The 17,931-nt window shown below is 39.8% G+C and overlaps 2 protein-coding genes across 4 annotated transcripts; both read left to right on the top strand.

The window, feature by feature from the left end:
- Positions 1–108: 108 nt before the first annotated feature.
- Positions 109–3,195, top strand: LOC121958299 (trypsin-2-like). Of its 2 annotated transcripts, XM_042507192.2 has the most exons (6): positions 201–254; positions 535–685; positions 1,386–1,642; positions 1,786–1,922; positions 2,520–2,621; positions 2,972–3,195. In XM_042507192.2, the coding sequence occupies exons 1-6, from the start codon at positions 215–217 to the stop codon at positions 3,017–3,019; spliced, it is 735 nt and encodes a 244-aa protein (XP_042363126.1). In that variant the 5' UTR covers positions 201–214; the 3' UTR covers positions 3,020–3,195. The 2 variants fall into 2 exon arrangements, with proteins under 2 accessions (XP_042363125.1, XP_042363126.1); XM_042507191.2 differs by having other exon boundaries at positions 109–685.
- Positions 3,196–4,266: 1,071 nt separating this feature from the next.
- On the top strand, positions 4,267–17,776 carry LOC121957704 (putative ATP-dependent RNA helicase ddx6). 2 transcript variants are annotated; one of them, XM_042506444.2, is made up of 13 exons: positions 4,267–4,430; positions 6,733–7,845; positions 7,938–8,042; positions 8,383–8,512; positions 9,000–9,146; positions 9,423–9,517; positions 9,696–9,818; positions 10,444–10,572; positions 10,893–11,009; positions 11,581–11,644; positions 11,739–11,840; positions 12,610–12,829; positions 12,921–17,776. In XM_042506444.2, exons 2-12 carry the CDS (start codon positions 7,603–7,605, stop codon positions 12,822–12,824), a joined length of 1,470 nt encoding a protein of 489 aa, XP_042362378.1. In that variant the 5' UTR covers positions 4,267–4,430; positions 6,733–7,602; the 3' UTR covers positions 12,825–12,829; positions 12,921–17,776. The 2 variants fall into 2 exon arrangements, with proteins under 2 accessions (XP_042362378.1, XP_042362377.1); XM_042506443.2 differs by having other exon boundaries at positions 12,916–17,776.
- Positions 17,777–17,931: the final 155 nt, after the last annotated feature.

Here is a 17,931-nt window from a genome sequence, read left to right as displayed (position 1 = left end):
CTTGACATTTCCCATCCCACATGATGACTCAAGTGTTTGCTCTGTTGTTGCAGTTGTCAGAGTTCCCATATGATGTTTTTTGATATTTTTCTGGCTTATTCTGCATGTTCTATTGGTCATTCTTCACTATCAGCTGTTAGTGACACGGGGGGAGCAAACACTTTAAATTTGAGGGGTTAAATGTGAAATCTCCCACAGCCAAACCACAGCCATAATGTTGCAGCTCGCTTTTCTTGTGTTGGTGGGAACCAGTGGTAAGTTAAGAGCGGGAATAAAGCTTTTGCACTTTTGTCAGAAAGGTGTTTCTCAGGAATTTAGAACAAAAACATTCTTTTGTATGCTCAGTTTTAAGGAAATTTTGATGGATGTACAGTAAATTTCAGCATCATGACCTTAAGCAGACCATGGGGATTTGTATGTGTGATTCAAATAACAGACAAACATCAATTTGCAGTGAAATATTTCAGTGTTCTGCTTATTTTATGCACTTATTCTGTGTCTGCGCTCTCTCCTCTCTTGCCGCCACCTACACAGCTGCCCTCGGCTATGATGATAAGATTGTTGGAGGTTACGAGTGCAGGGATCACTCCGTCCCATGGCAGGTGTCACTCAACAACGGCTGGCATTACTGCGGAGGAACCCTGATCAATGACCGCTGGGTCGTCACCGCTGCTCACTGCAATAAGTAAGTTAGACCTGCAACCAGGGGCGGAAATTTGATTTCAAAGGTGTGTGTGTGTGTGTGTGTGTGTGTGTGTGTGTGTGTGTGTGTGTGTGTGTGTGTGTGTGTGTGTGTGTGTGTGTGTGTGTGTGTGTATATATATATATATATATGTGTATGTATGTATGTATATGGAGGTGGTACAGTTCATTTAAGCACAATTCCTCAAAAGGACAATAGAGCCATACCTTATAACTGATGCAAAGTGGTGCACATTGCAGCCAGTGCCACATTTTTTTAAGTGAGAAATGTACTTTTGCTCATCTGTGCATCTTTGGGCGTGTAGGTCTTAAAATGAGGCATATCAGGCAGATCATTGGCGCATTTCTATTTTGAGGCAGCAGAAAGCGATTGCACCTATGAAGCATATTTAGTGATGGAACGGACTGCTCCTTTACTAAAATATATTTGGGGCAACATTGCAGCTTGTCTTTTACAGCACCACCACCTTTCTCATCCGAGGTTGAGGAGCGATGACAAACACATAACAACACATATAATAATATGAATAATGACTGATGTAAGGCAGAGTAAAATAAAGAGAAAAGAAAGGGATAAAGACATTTAAAGTAAAATAAGTAATAATCAATGAAGAGGACTTTTATTCTAACCATCTGCATGTGCTTATCTTCCATCGCTCCCTCTCTCTCTTTCCGCCTCTCAGGGGTGAGAACATTGAGCTGCGTCTCGGTGAGCATCACATCGGCTACAAGGACGGCCCCGAGCAGTTCATCGCCCCTGCTGTCATCATCCCCCACCCCGAGTACGACCGTTACACCATCAACAACGACATCATGCTGATCAAACTTGCCGAGGCGGCAGAGATCAATCAGTATGTGAAGCCCATCGCCCTGCCCAGCAGCTGCGCCCCCGCAGGCACCCAGTGTCTGGTGTCAGGGTGGGGAGCCACCCAGAGCCCCTGTAAGTCTGCGACGAGAGAAGAAGAGTGTGTTTTATCTGCAGAAAAGTTCAAGAAGAAAACAATCAGTGTCAAAGGTCAGACTGCAGGTGTGAAAATGATGAACTTTATTAAAATATCTGCTGTTTGTGTTTGTGTGACCCAGTCGGCTGTCTGAAATGCCTGCACTGCCTGGATCTGCCCATCCTGCCCCAGGAGGACTGTGAACGCTCCTACCCCAACAGGATCACCTCCTCCATGTTCTGCGCCGGCTTCCTGGAGGGAGGAAAGGACTCCTGCCAGGTACATTCAAGCAGAAATGCAAAAAAGTCAATCAGTCAGCCAGATTTTTGTCTGTTTTGAATAATTATGTTGCTCTAGTAGCATGTAATGTTGGTATAATCCTGTATAATCAAGTTTCAGCTTGTTAGTTTGATGTGAAAAAAACATCTTCTCATTCAGTATCACAGACTTTTTGTAGTATCTTGTTTTGATTTTGCCCACTTATGGGCCATTTGTTTATCTAATCTTTGTTTTTATTTTAAATCTGTTTTGGAACTGATATCTTCTCAATGCATATATCTTTGCATGTAGCCAATGGACTTCTGCATTGTTTTAAATGGGCAAAAATCAATGACACATTGGAATTTTTCCAAAAGGGGAGAGAGGAATGAGCGAAAAAAAATATTTAGTTGAAACCAAAGAAGAAATGACAGAAGAAGGGCTCTCTCTCTTTTTTTAAACTATTTTAATTTTCTTGTTCTTTTTTGTAATTTCTTGCTGTTTTTTTGTTTAGATAATTTCTTCTTTCATTGCCCTTTGCCTTCTATCCATGCTTTTGAAGTCAGTTTTTTCAGGTTTTAAAGGGTTAAGACTGCTATTCTCCATCTTCTCCATCAGGGAGATTCTGGCGGCCCTCTGGTGTGTAACGGGGAGCTCCAGGGTGTGGTGTCCTGGGGATGGGGCTGCGCTGAAGAGAATCGTCCCGGAGTTTACGCCAAGGTGGGTGTACTCGAGTTGTCTGTGTAAAAAGGATTTTTTGAGTTTGTGTCATGTTTTATTTGTTGTTAGTTATGTTGGAAGTTGCTGTTCTGATGGTCACCAGCCATTATTAAAAATGATCTTTAAACACCTCTGCTTTCGTAAGCCGTGCAAAGCTCAGCTCTATTGTGTCATAATCAGTCGTAGCCGAAAGTCATTTAGACTCCAAATTTAATAACTGAGGACTTAAAACTTGTATTTTGGAATTGATGTCTTACACAATATTTTTCCGAAATGTCATTTTACCTTAATTATATCAACTTTTATCTGAGTGCAACATCCTAAAATATCCTATGTGTCCAACGTTACAGGTCTGCCAGTTCACTGACTGGATCCACTCCACTATGGCCTCTCACTGAAGTCCGTCTGTAGACCAGAGATCAAACCTGTCTGCAGCTGCTGTTAATTTCCTGTCAACACACTGACTCCACATTAAATGACCATATTTATACAGCTTCACTCACCAGTTCATGACACTTTGACTGTTTGTGGATTGTGTTTAAACAATGACAGTAAAATATCATAATGAGTAACAGATTTATGCTGTTTCTGGGATTATTCCATCAGTCCTTTACTGAGGTTGTACTGGTCTGCTTCAAGGTGTTGATTGTGAATTAAAACTGTGTGTGTGGAGTTCCTGAAGGGAGAAGCATTGAACTGCCCTGTAAAAGCTTTCAAAAACTTGCAATATATTTAGTTAATCATATAATTTATTTTGAGGTCATATCAATCTGCAACACAACCCAGAGTGACCTCTTTTCAGTTCTCTGGTGGCAAAAAAATAATATTTAAAAAAAAAATCAAAGTTGTTTCTGATAACGGTCATAAATCATTCATGGTTTCTGCACTTAATTCTGAGCTGTTAAAAGTATTTTGACCAAAAAAATAAATTGGTTCAGAACCAGAAAAGAGGGTTTATAGCTGGAACCAAAAAATAGCAGGCTTTACTTGCCCTGAACGACATCAGTGGGTGTGTTATCATATTCTACAGGTTGGAAAGTGAGGATGGAGAGGTCAGGTGAGAATTAGTCAGAAACGAAGAGTGTGCAGTGATTTCATTAATAGGTGGTCCTTGCTTGTTTTTTGGGGTAAAAACAAATATCTCTTGATAAAAAGTTTGCAGGTAGTCAATATAATCCACGTGTTTGTGACGACTGTTTATTTCTGTTGCGCATTGCAATGCCCTCTGTTGATTACACAATATAATAGAAGCAATAATAGCATAATGTCCCTTTTACTAAAATTGCAGCAAAGCAAGCAAAATGTGTACAGTTTTTTTGTGGGGGGGTTACACTTTGGTATTTTTATTGCATATCCCTTTGGCCCACTGAGTGTCAGGGCATTGCTGTAAAAGAGCTTAACGCTCGGTCAGTTTCCCCTGAATAAATCATGGTTGATAAAACTGAATTATCACTGCATATTGCTTTCACCTAAGTAGCACATCCTGGTATTGTTTCAACCACTGATTGAGAATATTGTCATGAAAAAACAATTTTCTTTTATAAATGCAGGCTGCCGCAAACAGACCAAAATAATCCACGCAGCGGCAGCAGGGGGCGGTGGCGTCATACAGCCTCACGTGTGATAAACAGGAGCGAAACACCGAGGAAGAGCAGACGAAGAAGAAGGCGACCATGTTGATTTAAAGGAAGAAGAAACACAATAGAGGCGATTTATTTCAGGAAAAAAACAGTTATTGAAGCGAATTGTAAAAAAGGAGTTGATCAACCGCACAACGCGTACACTTTGCAACATAACACGGAAATTGAGGTAGGTTTGCGGCGACACGGGACCGTCCAATTTCCGTTAAAAACACCGAGTTGTTGTGAGCTACTAGCACGCAGCTAACGTTAGCAAGTGGAGTTATTTGTGCTAAATTAGCCTGGAGGCTAACGAGCTTGCTAACTGTGCCACACAGCGTCAACGAAAAAAAATTATAAGGATAAAAATGTTTACGATATAACGTGTTATATTTGGTAAACTTTAAATACACAATGTCGTAACTAAAAGTCAGTAAAAGTGCGATTGTTAAAACGGCTCAGCGGTTAGTTAGCTTCGAGCTAACACCGACTTAGCTTTAACTCCCAACGGTGCTAATGTTGTTTTCCCTTAGGACGCAGCATCAAGGTAACCGTAAGTTATCGATATATAAAGAAAGTTTATTCTAACCTAGTATAACCACACAAATTACTTGAATGTTTTAAAGTTTGTGAATGTTACATAATGTAAAGAAAATGTTTAGAAATTAAATTAACGTTAATAATTTGACGTTGATCCGCTTTGAAAAAATTAAATCAACGCAAAGTTAGCACCACCACTTTGACCAAGTTGGTTTTTGTCAGTCGATATGCATTGTAAATATTGAGTTTGGTTTTGTCAGACTTAAGGACTTAACTGTGGGCTAGTCTTATTTTAAATCCTTGCAGTTTGGGCTTCACTAATCGGCCTCAGAAGATTGGCACCTGGCGAGTTCACCTGTGCAATGTCAGACCAAACCATTTAGCTAATTAGCTGTGAAAGCCTTTCACTGCCGTGAGATCTAGCGAGATGGGGTTTTTTTTTTTTTAAATTAAGGTAGCAACCAACTTTTTGTTTTAATAATTGCCTGATATCTCAGTTTTCTTGTTTTTTTTAGGCTGTAAAACGTCAGCAATGACAAGCACCCTTTTAGACGGAGACAAAAGTGGATGCACTGTATTACAAATAGGGGTTGACTTATTAGTTTTTCAGGGCCAATACCGATTATTAGTAGTTAATGAGACTGATAACTGATATTTAGAACCAATATGCATTTACAATCAAAATTTCTGTAAAAATGATCTGTATTTGCATTTTAATGATTGCAGATAAAAGTAATGAATTAAAAAGCGCAGAGATAGTGTGAGCATGGGAGGAACCTTCAAGTTGTAAAATCTCAGGAAATTATTTTTATTTATTCATTTATTTATTATGTAAATTATGACTTGATTTTATAAAGAAAAGTTACTAGGAACTTTCTGTAGATGATGTTGAAAAGGTCAGTATGGATGAAACATTTGCCCATTTGGTTCCAAATATGGGATATCGGTCTCATTAACTGCTAATAGTGGTATTGTCTTTGAAAAACCAATATCGTTAGACCCCTAGTTGCAATATTATTAACAACAAAACAAATCAAAAAATGTACCACTCAAACCTGTTTTTCCACTCTTTTTCAGACTCATGTTTCATTAATATATATTACTTTTTTCCCAGCATGCATCTAAAACAGTTAATTAAACTAGAGTTGGAAATTGGCAACAGCCACTAAATGCTGGCAAAATATGCAAGTGGCTGCTAGATTTGCTTCACTTGGTAGCCTAAAAACCCCAATGCGACTCTACAGAGTAGCTGTTGAATTTTGAAGTCTATCAGCTACAGTGGCAGGTGGACAAAAAAGCTAATGATCAAACCTGATAAAACTATTTGAGAGAGGAACATCTCTGTATAGCCGAACAGCTCACAACTCATAGAGAAATTTAACACGTGATAAAGAGTAACATTACTTTTTTTTTTTTCTTTTTTTTTTGAGGGTCACGGGCTGACAAGGTTGGGAACCACTGGCTCATGTATAAACCTTAGATTATTAGGTGATTGTTGAACAGTTAATTGCTAAATCATTTTAGTTGCGTCTTAAGCAAAAATCATTAAGTTCCATCCTCACACTTGTTTGCAGTTTTTTTTTGTTTGTGATCAAAAAGTGAACAGAGTTGCGTTTGGACTTTTTGTCACATCAAGCATATATGTAGGCATAGAAAAGATTTTTTTCTGAAATGGCCAATTAATTGATCATGAAAATGGTTAGTTTAAGCCCCATTTTTAGTCTGACTTAACACCTCCAAGATCTTGGTGTCCATTTCATGATACAAAACTGAGATAAACAGTTTAAATCTTAACATTTAACAAGATATAATCAGGAATCTTGGGGTTATATTTATTAGATGAATTTCCGAAACATTGTTACAGATTGTAGTCAGTTTTCTGTTGATTACCAGAGTGATTAATCAGCTGCTCATGGTTTATGTTGAAACATTTTCGTTTGATTTTTTTGTAGGTTTAAAGTCTGAGTTGTTGGCTGACTTTGAGGAGGCAGAGGGTTGATCACGGCCACACTCGCACACTTCACACACTGACCTGAGGACCTGGGGTGTCTGTAAGGAGAGGGTCGAACACCTGGAGGACAAAGGAAACGCACACTGAGGACTCAAAAGGGGTGAAAAGCTTTTTGGCTTTGGACTCAAAAACCCCTTGTGTTTGTGAATTCAGGATCCAGATATTTCTTTTCTTTTTTCACACAGTGGAGCGACACATATCCACACAGTGGAAATAAACGGAGAGCATTACAGACTATATGATTTTGGGGAAAAACTTGTACAAAGTTGGACAACCTTTTTTTTTTTTCTTTCAAGAACAGGGATATTGAGCAACTCTATGGACTCAAAGAGGAAAGAGGAAATATTGTTCAATAGAGAAACAAGAAGTTTAAGCGTTGAACTAAGATTAAATTGAAGAGGCTGTTCCCCAAGTTCAGATTGCCTTAGTTGTTCTATTTCAGGACTTGAACCGCTTTGATACTTGTTCACATATAATTTTTCTATATTGTGGACAAGTATATTCATGCATATGAATGCAAATTTCTCTTCATTTTGAAGAGCTCTTGTGTAAAAACGTGTTTTTTTTTCTTGTTGTACGTCAGTCACTCTGTTGTTGAAGGGGACCGAACTGAACGTACATGTGCATATGTAAATACTACGAATTGACTTCTGTTGTAAAAGCTTTGGACTTAAGAAGAATAGAGAATATTGTTTGTTAATGCTTTATTAAACTTTTTTACTTTTGAAGAGAATTTTTAAAAAGAAAAACCTAAGAGGCAAAAATCTAATACTTTGAAGAAAAAAAAACAAAAGCAAGGAAAACAGGAAAAATGGCAACCGCCAGAACAGAAAACGTTGGCCCAGTTGTCATGGGACTGAACAAGCAGAACGGGCAGCTCAGAGGACAGACCAAACCAGCTTCAGTCCAGCCAGCACCCACAACTCAAGGAAAGGCTTTGGGTGCACCCCAGATAGCAGGCGGTGCCACTCAGGACGGAGGAGGCATCAAGTTTGGAGATGACTGGAAAAAGAGTCTAAAGCTCCCTCCCAAAGACAACAGGGTCAAAACCTCAGTGAGTCCAGCTCGTCAACAGTTTCTCTAATCTTCAGTGTATCATAAAACTAGTTTTCTGCTGTCAGTCTAACCACTCTGTGCCTGCTGCAGGATGTGACGTCCACCAAGGGGAATGAATTTGAAGATTACTGTCTCAAGAGAGAACTCCTGATGGGCATCTTTGAGATGGGTTGGGAGAAACCTTCCCCGATCCAGGTAGGTTTTTCTTTTGTAGAATTTTATTTGCAAACAGGATGAAGCTAATCTGATCATTATATGTTAAAAGTATTTATTGGAAGTAGCTTTTGTCGTGTTTTTCTTTTAACAATAATCCTTTTCATTGTTTATATGGAAAACCGTAACCTTTGTTGAATCAAACCAAGGATGTTGTATTATTTTGGTATCTGTGTTATGCCGACCATGCACCACTGAGGACTTTAAAAAGACTTAAAAGTCAGATACTCTCTAACAATCTAACAAATCTAACCTCTCCCTCTTTTATGATACAATACAGTCACAAAATGAGACTGAAGATATTATTTTTGTTTCCTTGCAGGAGGAGAGCATTCCCATCGCCCTGTCCGGGCGGGATATTCTGGCTCGGGCCAAGAATGGAACAGGGAAGAGTGGAGCCTATCTCATCCCACTGCTGGAGAGAATAGACCTGAAAAAGGACCACATACAAGGTGAGACGCTGCCTGCAGTTTCATACTGTTACCTTCATCCTCTCTCTTTTACCATCTGCCTCATTTTTGGTTCCTTTACTCATGATGCTCATTTTTCACTCTCATGCTTCCTCTCTTTTCTTCTACCTAATCTGAACCAGAGCTTAGATTGGGCCCAAAAAACCAGGCTCAACCCTACATGAACCCACACATTTTCTGTCCAAGCCTGACCCACTTCATCAGTTTTAAGCCAGAGCATGTTTAAAAACCCAAATTTGTACAGTAAAAATAGTTCCTTTAGCTAGGACTGCTAAGCTAAGGACTGGCATGTTTCCTTGCACCACTTCTTGTCCTCTGTCATCTCGTGCATGACCGGTTTAGCAAAGCGCCCCTCGTTGCATCTTGTACTTACATTTTCTCTTGTCTATAAGCTGCTTGTGTAAGAAGTTTCCCTGTGAACTCTTTGAACATCCACCATATTTGTAACCTTTACATTTTTATGCCGTAGCACTTGTCATGGTGCCCACCCGTGAGCTGGCACTGCAGGTGAGCCAGATCTCCATCCAGATCAGCAAACATCTGGGCGGAGTCAAAGTCATGGCCACCACCGGGGGCACCAACCTGAGAGATGACATCATGCGTCTGGACGAGACCGGTAAGAAGCTGCAGTGTTTCTCAACTACCTCCTTACTGGCATTTTGTCCAAAAAGGGCTGTTGTCCACTGCACACACAGCACCATGTGCTGAAAAATATGAACTACTAGTAGAGAAAGTTTGCGTATTGGCATATAGTGTTAAAAAAAAGGCGCTTTTCTGATCCATTTTAAAAGTACAACTTGCACTTCAATGAGGTTATTAATACAAATTAGAGACAAATATAAAAGGATATTCACAACTTAATGTTTCACCTTCTCTCCCGTTTCCACATCAGTGCATGTGGTTATCGCCACACCTGGGAGGATCCTGGACTTGATAAAGAAGGGAGTGGCAAAGGTGGATAGAGTCCAGATGATGGTCATGGATGAGGTAACATAAAAAAGCAACAAAAAAACCTTAGAAATCTGTTTATAATTAGTGTATATAGTAAATTAATTTCATTTCTGTCAGATTTTTTTAACAAGCCTGTGTCCATGTTAATCAAAAATCTGTTTTCCAGTCCGGAGTTTTGCCTGCTACATGTTAAACTGTCTCTGTTTCCTCTCAGGCGGATAAGCTGCTGTCTCAGGATTTTGTGGTGCTCATCGAGGATATCATCAGCTTCCTGGCCAAGAACAGGCAGATCCTGCTCTACTCTGCAACCTTCCCCATCAGTGTGCAGAAGTTCATGGTGAGTTGTCGGCTAATAGCTGCACCACTCAGCCAGCCTGATGGCTCAGGGCCACTTGGCACCGCTCGGCTCACACTGCAGACCAAGCTGTTGTCACACGGTGCCCGAATCTGTTTGTGTTTGTCTGTTTTACACTTTTCCGGGGCTGTCCTCGTCGGAAACAAATCAGCCAACAAACACAGGATTAGATTTTATTTGCAGAAATGCTGCAGAAATAATCTAACTTTTTCACTGGACAAAAGACATCATGTCTTATGTTTACAATACATATTTGGGCAAAATTGTCCTTCAATTTTGGTTATTGCAAAATTGGTGTTAGATTTAATTCTGAGTGGCAATAAAAAAGTCTTAAAGTCTTAAACCTAACCTAAGCTGTAGGAACCCTGCTTTTACGATGTCCTATGCAGATGGATATTTGTAAGGAAACTATATAAATACTTCTGATTCCAGTTGAATAAAGCTCATTTTAAAACCGTAGATTGCATCGACAAAGCTACACTGACCAAACAACACACTTGATCACTTTATAAAGGGACGTCCTTCATGCTCGTTTGAAATAATTCTGCCGTGTTGTTTGCTTGTTTTTAAATGCACTCTGTTTATTTTGCGTGTGTCCTTGCTTTAGGCCAAGCACCTTCAGAAACCCTATGAGATAAACCTGATGGAGGAGCTGACTCTGAAGGGCATTACTCAATACTACGCCTACGTCACGGAGAGGCAGAAAGTTCACTGCCTCAACACGCTGTTCTCCAGGGTAACTGACTAAAGCTATACTCACTGTGCATGCATTTTAGACTGAACTGTGAGCCTCTCCTTCTCATAATGCAATGGTGCAAACGATCATTTAACCTCTGTGTTATTCTGTATATCACAAATACAAATCATCTGAGTGGCCACACTGCCATGTGGTACATTTTAAGTTGTGGGGATGAGGCTAGTTTGTATTTTAAGTAGCCGTGTTTGCATCCCACAGAGGGATTTTTCAGTCCTAGAACGTCTCTAAAAACCACAGGACTCTTGAGGTTGATGTAAAAATCCATAAAATACTTTTCTTTTTTTTTTTCTTTGTCACAGCTTCAGATCAACCAGTCGATTATCTTCTGTAACTCCACTCAGAGGGTGGAGCTGTTGGCCAAAAAGATTACTCAGCTGGGCTACTCCTGCTTCTACATCCATGCCAAGATGATGCAGGTGAGGACAGCGGAGAGATTTTGTCTTTTGATGTCTTTTAATATTTTTGAATGCCACATGATTATTTCAAATATGATTTCATACTCCTCGCTCTCCCTCTGTCTCCTGCCTATACGGCCCTATCCAGTGAAAGAGAAATGCCAAAAAGTCTTTGAGAAGATAAATGTTTTTATAGCCTTCACAAATAACGTAAATATGTAAATTGCATTTATTAGATGGGGAAGACTTTTGATAGAAATATAAAGCAAACACACCCTTTCTCTCCCCCATTTACACTTTCTGTCCTGTCAAATAAAGAACCAAAAAAAATAATCTTACAACAAAAAGAAAAAGAAATAAAGCAAAACTAACCATACCATCAACTTCATAACATTAAGATCAGCATGTTATTAATGATGCTGAGGTCTAAGTTGTATTTAGTCCTTCCTCTCTGTTTCCTGTCACTCCATGAGCGGCATACTGAAGAAAAAATGGTGTGAAAATGTTAAAAGCATTTGTAAATGTTTTGGTTGTGTCTTTGTAAGAAGCCGGTAGCCTCTTGGGTAGCATTTTATGTCTCATTTGTTTTCAGGAATACAGAAACCGCGTGTTCCACGACTTCAGAAATGGACTGTGCAGAAACCTGGTCTGCACCGGTGAGTTTCTGTTAAATACTCCCACGTTTCAAAACTCGTTATCTGACGTTATCTATCTGAGATTATTATTTTGTTTTCCGTTGTCTTCTCACAGATCTCTTCACCCGAGGTATTGACATCCAGGCTGTCAATGTGGTCATCAACTTTGACTTCCCCAAGAACGCTGAGACTTACCTCCATCGTATTGGCAGATCAGGTATGTCGTTTACTCGTTAATAATGTGCACATAACCCCTCCCCCACTACATAAAAGAGGTGAGTTCACTACGTCACACAAACCCTCTTAGCTCTTTGAGTCTTATAAATACATGAACACATCCTTGTTTAAATGTCTCAGTCATATAAACACAAGCAACACGAACGTATCTTTCAGTCTTTCAGCTCGAATCAGCTCCCCGGCCCGGCAGCGTCAGTGTCCACTGCTGCGGGGTGTGTGCTTTGTGCTAATGTTAGCTGATGAATGCAGCAGCTCTCATTCTTTGGCTGTGTGCGCGCGCGCGTGCGTGTGTGTGCGCGTGCGTGCGTGTGTGTGTGTGTGTGTAAAAGCGTCAGTTGCTTCGCAGCAGCTCGTTCTTTGGCTCAGCTCCTTCAGTGGACATGTCCCCAGTGTCTTTGAGCAAGAAAAACGTCTCATTTTATCTCAATTTTGAAAGATAATTTTATCAGGGTTCACACATTGCATTTATGTTACAACAAACATTTGGACAAAATTGTTGCTAACTCTAAGTAATTGTTGTGGATTCAGGGTTTGTTTTATTGTTAAATTTTAATTATTGCAAAATTAACCAGAAATTTATTTCAATATAAAAAGTCTTAAATGTAACTCTTCTGAAGCTGTAAGAACTCTGAATCTATACTGGGAGATTTTTTTAATCATTTAAATTTGTGGTTAATGAAACATTTGTTTCCTTTGTTGTGTCAAACTTGGAGCACACTTTTAATTTTGCTTTTAACTTATTCTGTCAGGGAGGTTTGGTCACCTGGGCTTGGCCATCAACCTGATCACATCAGAGGACCGCTTCAACCTGAAGGCCATCGAAGACCAGCTGGTGACCGACATCAAGCCCATCCCCAGCAGCATCGACAAGAGCCTCTACGTGGCCGAGTTCCACTCGTCCGGCGGTGACTGCGACGTGGAAGAGATTGAGGAGAAACCAGGACGCCAACAGGACAGCACCTAAAACAGGTGAGATGCTATGAGATCATTTTTTGACTTTTCCCACATTACGAATTTAAGATGTCTCTCTAATCTGAGCTTTACGTCCTCTGCAGGACAGCAGGACTCACCGGGCTTTTGCACAGACATCAGCGCTTGCACACAGGCTTCAGGCAACTCTTCAGTTTCACATTTCCCACTTGTTTTCAGAGCCTGTCGAATGGATGTAAAGGCTGTTTGTTTTTTTTGTTTTAAGCATTTCCTTATCTTTTCCTCATAGAGAGCTGCCTCATTATTTTTTTTTTTTTTATTATTAATTGAGAAACGATATTGTTTTGCACCATACTCAGAATGGACCACGCATCCTGCGTATGAGCTTAGCATATTTTTCCCAAAATTGATCAGTTAGACGGCAAATCCTGTTGAAACTGAGGCAACAGTGCAAATGAGTCTCAAAGCTGTTTTGAACCTGTCGTTCTCGGAGACGGTTTTCGTCGTCAGCGGCGAGGTTGGTCTCTTTTTAATGTTACAAATGGTGCACTTTCACCAGCCATCGCTCTGTCCACTTACACTGTTGTCGTCACTTAAGTGCCTTACTTACTCCCATGTGCACTCATCCATTCATAACCTGCTGTCGTCTGTCACGCAGCAGCGTACGAGCACAAATACAACGAATTTAACAGTAACCCGAGTTTATTTAAACATCCATTATGCAAGGGAAAAACGAAAACACACACACATGCTCCTGCAGAGAGGTGTGTCTGAAACACGGCTCCTTAAAAAAAACATCCTGAATGTGAACGTTTATTTTTAATGTGAACGTTGCAATAAAAAAGGGCAGCTTTATTTAAATACTGCGTGACTGTTTTCCCTTTTCACCGTGAATAATACATGAGCAGAGTTAACACGAGGAGACGGCTGGAGACACAAGCCCCCGTACTGATTCATGGATGTTCGCCTGCAACCACACAGGCAGCATGGGAGATGAATAGCAGCCTCATGCTGTTACATTATAGCTGTCGCTGGTGCCCACAGACGGCTTTTGTCCGGAGGTTCTTTTACATAAATAATCACATTCGGGCTGGTGAATACTGTAAACCCATCGGCCGCTGGTAGATGAAAAACTGTTTTCCTCTCCTGCATGCTGCTGCAGCTCAGGACTGATGCATCAGAGGCTGGTTCTCTACAGTTTTGTTTGCAACGTTTGCCGTTACTAAGCTGATACACAATCAACAGGTCCAAGGGATGAATTGTTTTTTTGGAGGCTGGTGCAAAACAATAGTTTGATCATTTTTCCTCCAGAGTGCTTCAGATTCAGTTTAACTGTGTGGAAATACAAGTTCGGATTCATTACAGAGCATTTTTTGCAAACCCTAACGTTTTTTTTAAGCCCCATCTTGACAAAATTTGAAGTTGAATGTATTAGTTGCCAATGTGAATCCTCTCTACGCCCAGTGTTTGAATGCCAAGCTCTTGACATTTCTATTGCTGCTGTTTCATAACAAACTCCTTCAGGCTTTGCGCTTATGAAATTATATACTGAGATGGTTTCATGGAGGGTGATGAAACCTGCTCAGTCTCTTAAAGGACGACACTGACCTTTAATTGAACTAAAATTAGAGAAGTCTTTCTGAAGAAGCAGCAGCAGCGGTATCTTTCTGTTTTTCTCCCCAGCACAGCTTTGTTTTATAAAAATGTGAGGGGTGGGCTCTGTGTTTGAAAGCAAAATTGTAGCATTTCTGAACAGGCAGCTGTGACTTCTTTGTTTTTGTCCTCCCCTTTACAGAGCGTCACTAACGATAAAAAAAAAAGACATAAAAAAGAAATTATTTTTGCTTTTAAAATTTATTTTTGATGTTGCTTAAAGCAAAGAGGGGAGGGAGGGGACTGTGAGGCTTTAGCACTGGGTAACTTTTTTTTGGGTGGGTTTGCAGAAGCCAAGTGTTTATCAGATGCTCTCTGGGCATCTTGAATCTTCTCTCTGGTACTTAAAGCAAAGACAAAAGCTTTGATTTAAAGATTTCCCCCCCTAAAAAGTACAAAGACTGTCTTGTTTAAGTGCCAGAGAGAGCGTTACGTTCTACAGGAGAGAGTTTCTGGAAAGCGTTGAAGCACTGTGATCTTCTCGAACCGAACCGGTTCCATGTTTGTGTGACGGACGATCGGAGTGCTATGATTTGTTTTCAGAAACTCGATCCATTTTTCCACTAGGGCAATCTTTATACGAGGTGTTATGAATCATTTTGAGGAGACAAAATTGTAAATGATTCATTGTTTACACTAGTCGTTTACAATTATACAAAAAAAACAAGAAAATACTTTGCTTCATGAGGAAGTTGGAGGAGGTTGAACATTTTGTTCCTTTTTTTTTTTCTTGAAATAGATTTTCAGGATTTACATTGAAGCAAAACCAAAAAAGGAGAATGTCGTGTGTGTGAGATGTGTGTGTTGATTGAGGTGAGGTGTGTGTGTGTGTGTGTGTGTGTGTGTGTGTGTGTGTGTGTGTGTGTGTGTGTGTGTGTGTGTGTGTGTGTGTGTGTGTGAGTGTGTGAGAGAGAGAGAGTGTGAGAGATGCAGGTGACTGCTTGAACAAGGTGTGTGTGTTTGAAAGAGAAAAGGTATCAGATGTGTGTTTTGAAGCTGTGACAGGCTGAGTTTTGTTAAGAATAATTGCGTTTTCATGCAGCCTCAAATAAATCAGAAAATCAGATAGTTCCAAAAAAAATAGTAGTCAGCTTGGCGCTCGGCTTGGACAGTATCTAATTTGTTTAACCTGCCTGAAATTTAAGCGGCGTATACGGTATATGATGGTATTCATGCACAGCGCAACCCCCTCCAGTTTGTTCGCTACTTTCCCAAAACTATCTCAGCCTTGCAGTACAATAAATACACAACAAAAACTCAGAAATGTCAAGAAAGTTTTATTTTTCTAATTATTAAACTGAGAAATACAACTGACACCTTTTAATTCAAGTTTCTCCTTTTGATGAAACTTTGACAAGCTTAATCGCCCTGTTAACATGCAGTAAAAAGGTGAGCACCTTTTATTTTTTAAAGGTATTGAATATCATATTCTCCGTTTTTTGTTTTTTTTTAATACCCTGGTATACCGTAATACAGTGATACCGCCCAAGCCTATTTGGTTCATGTATGGATGACGGGTAAATTGGAAGAAGAGTTAAACTGTCCTGTTGAGGCTGCGTGTAAACGTAATTGTTTGTTGTTTCATTCTGTGTTTTCATGTGCAAACTCGTCTTGTGTTTTCGTTGACGGTAAACAATGTCTTAAATATCAGTATAGATGATGTCAGGGATGTGATTTTTTTTTTCTCCCCTTTTTCCATCTTCCTTTTGCACCAGGAGTTTTGTGGACGTAAATCTCATTTCTAATGACAAATTTCCACTTAATTTGTTATTTTTTTTTTATGTTTTATGTCCCCAATCACATCCCTGACAACCACTCCATGACCTCCTTTTTGACCGAAAGCAGATTACACATTTGTAGCTTGAACTAACAAAACTTTAGGATAGTTGTGGAATTTCTCATTCGTTTTTTGAAAGAGGTGACATTAAAAATACCTCCCGGTCATTAAATATTAGACATCATCCCAGACTCTTTTAAAGCACCCAGAACTCTTGAAGAAAAATGACCTTTTATCACAACTTTATTTGGCTTTTTGTAGCTGCAGCCACATGCTCTTTAGGCTGTAGTAACAGTTTTATCAAACACAATATAACTGATGACCGGAGCTGCAAACCTAATGTGTATCTGTCAGAAATTTAAACCTGAGTGGTCATAAAGGAGGTTATGCTGAATGCAGTTATGAATGTTGACTCTTATCAACTGGTGTCTCTGTGTGTGTGTGTGTGTGTGTGTGTGTGTGTGTGTGTGTGTGTGTGTGTGTGTGTGTGTGTGTGTGTGTCTTTGTGTCTTTGTGTGTGAGTGTGAGTGTGTCTTTGTGTGTGTGTGTGTGTGTGTGTGTGTGTGTGTGTGTGTCTGTCTTGTCTGTCTGTGTGTGAGCACACTCCTTTGGAGTCAGGAGTGCTGATGGGGGTGGGAGGGATGTTTGTCAAACTTGTTTAAAAGGATAACTGTTAAAAAAAAAAAAAAAAAATTATAACAGGTGAGGCTTTGGATGCAAAAAGGCAGTTTGGGGATTCTGCAAATTCTAAATTGGTGGAAATTTGAAGAAAAAATGTTTTAAAAAAGGCAACATGTTGATTTAAAACTAGTATTACTGGCTAAAGAGGGCCCTAATATTTCTACAGTGCGAAGCTAAATTGAATTGGAGCTCTAATTTGCTGCACTAATGTAGACTCACCCACGCTTTGGGCCGTTTCAGCCAAACTCAGCAGAAATGTTGCAGTAAGCTGAATCACAGCAGTATTTCCCTGCAGCGTGGAGAGAAAACAGTTGAATTGGTCTCAAATTTTGTTTTAATGTAGCTGAGGACAAAGTTGCAACAGTATTTACTCTGGAGAGTAAGGAGAGATAATAACAGTATGATTATAAATTGGCTCGGGAAAAATCTTTATCCCCTTAAACACCGTTTTCTTTCCTTTAAAAACAAAAAAACAAAAAAAACTCCTGCAGTCACATTTCTTTTTATTTGTTTCATCTTCTCTGTACTGATTGGTACCTTCCTGCTTCTCCCAAAAACAATTTTCAGCCCCATGTTCAAGTGAATCATTTTGGAGTTGAGTTGTAATAACCTAAAACCAGACTCCATGTTTTGTGGATGTCTGTTTATTTTCCTCCCTCACTGTCCCATGATTCCCTTTGTCAGTCCATGAGATTAAAACTCCGTAATGATCAGATGTACCAGAAAAATGTCATTCTTGTTTTGTTTTCTTTCCTCACAAAATGCATCAAAGAGGCACGCAGTGTTTTCACCGACGTGCTGATAACTGTCCTCTACTGTTGTAACGTGGAAGTACATGCAGGGGTTAAAAATTCAATAAATTGAACTGAAATTAACGCTGTGTGGTGTTCTGTTTTATTCATTTGTCATGTGATTCATGTACATGATCTGGTCTTGAAGCAGTTACAGCAGCCCTGTCACATCTGTAATTATCTGAACAGAGAAGGATGCAGATATTTTGGGTTTTCCTTCAGTATGTGCAGGGTTACCG

This window comes from Plectropomus leopardus, chromosome 17 (assembly GCF_026936395.1).
Source record: "Plectropomus leopardus strain MGB_pleo_1.0 chromosome 17, ASM2693639v1, whole genome shotgun sequence".
Lineage (NCBI taxonomy): Eukaryota > Metazoa > Chordata > Actinopteri > Perciformes > Serranidae > Plectropomus > Plectropomus leopardus.
Note: the sequence above shows the minus strand (reverse complement) of the source record. Positions and strands in the feature narration are given on the sequence as shown.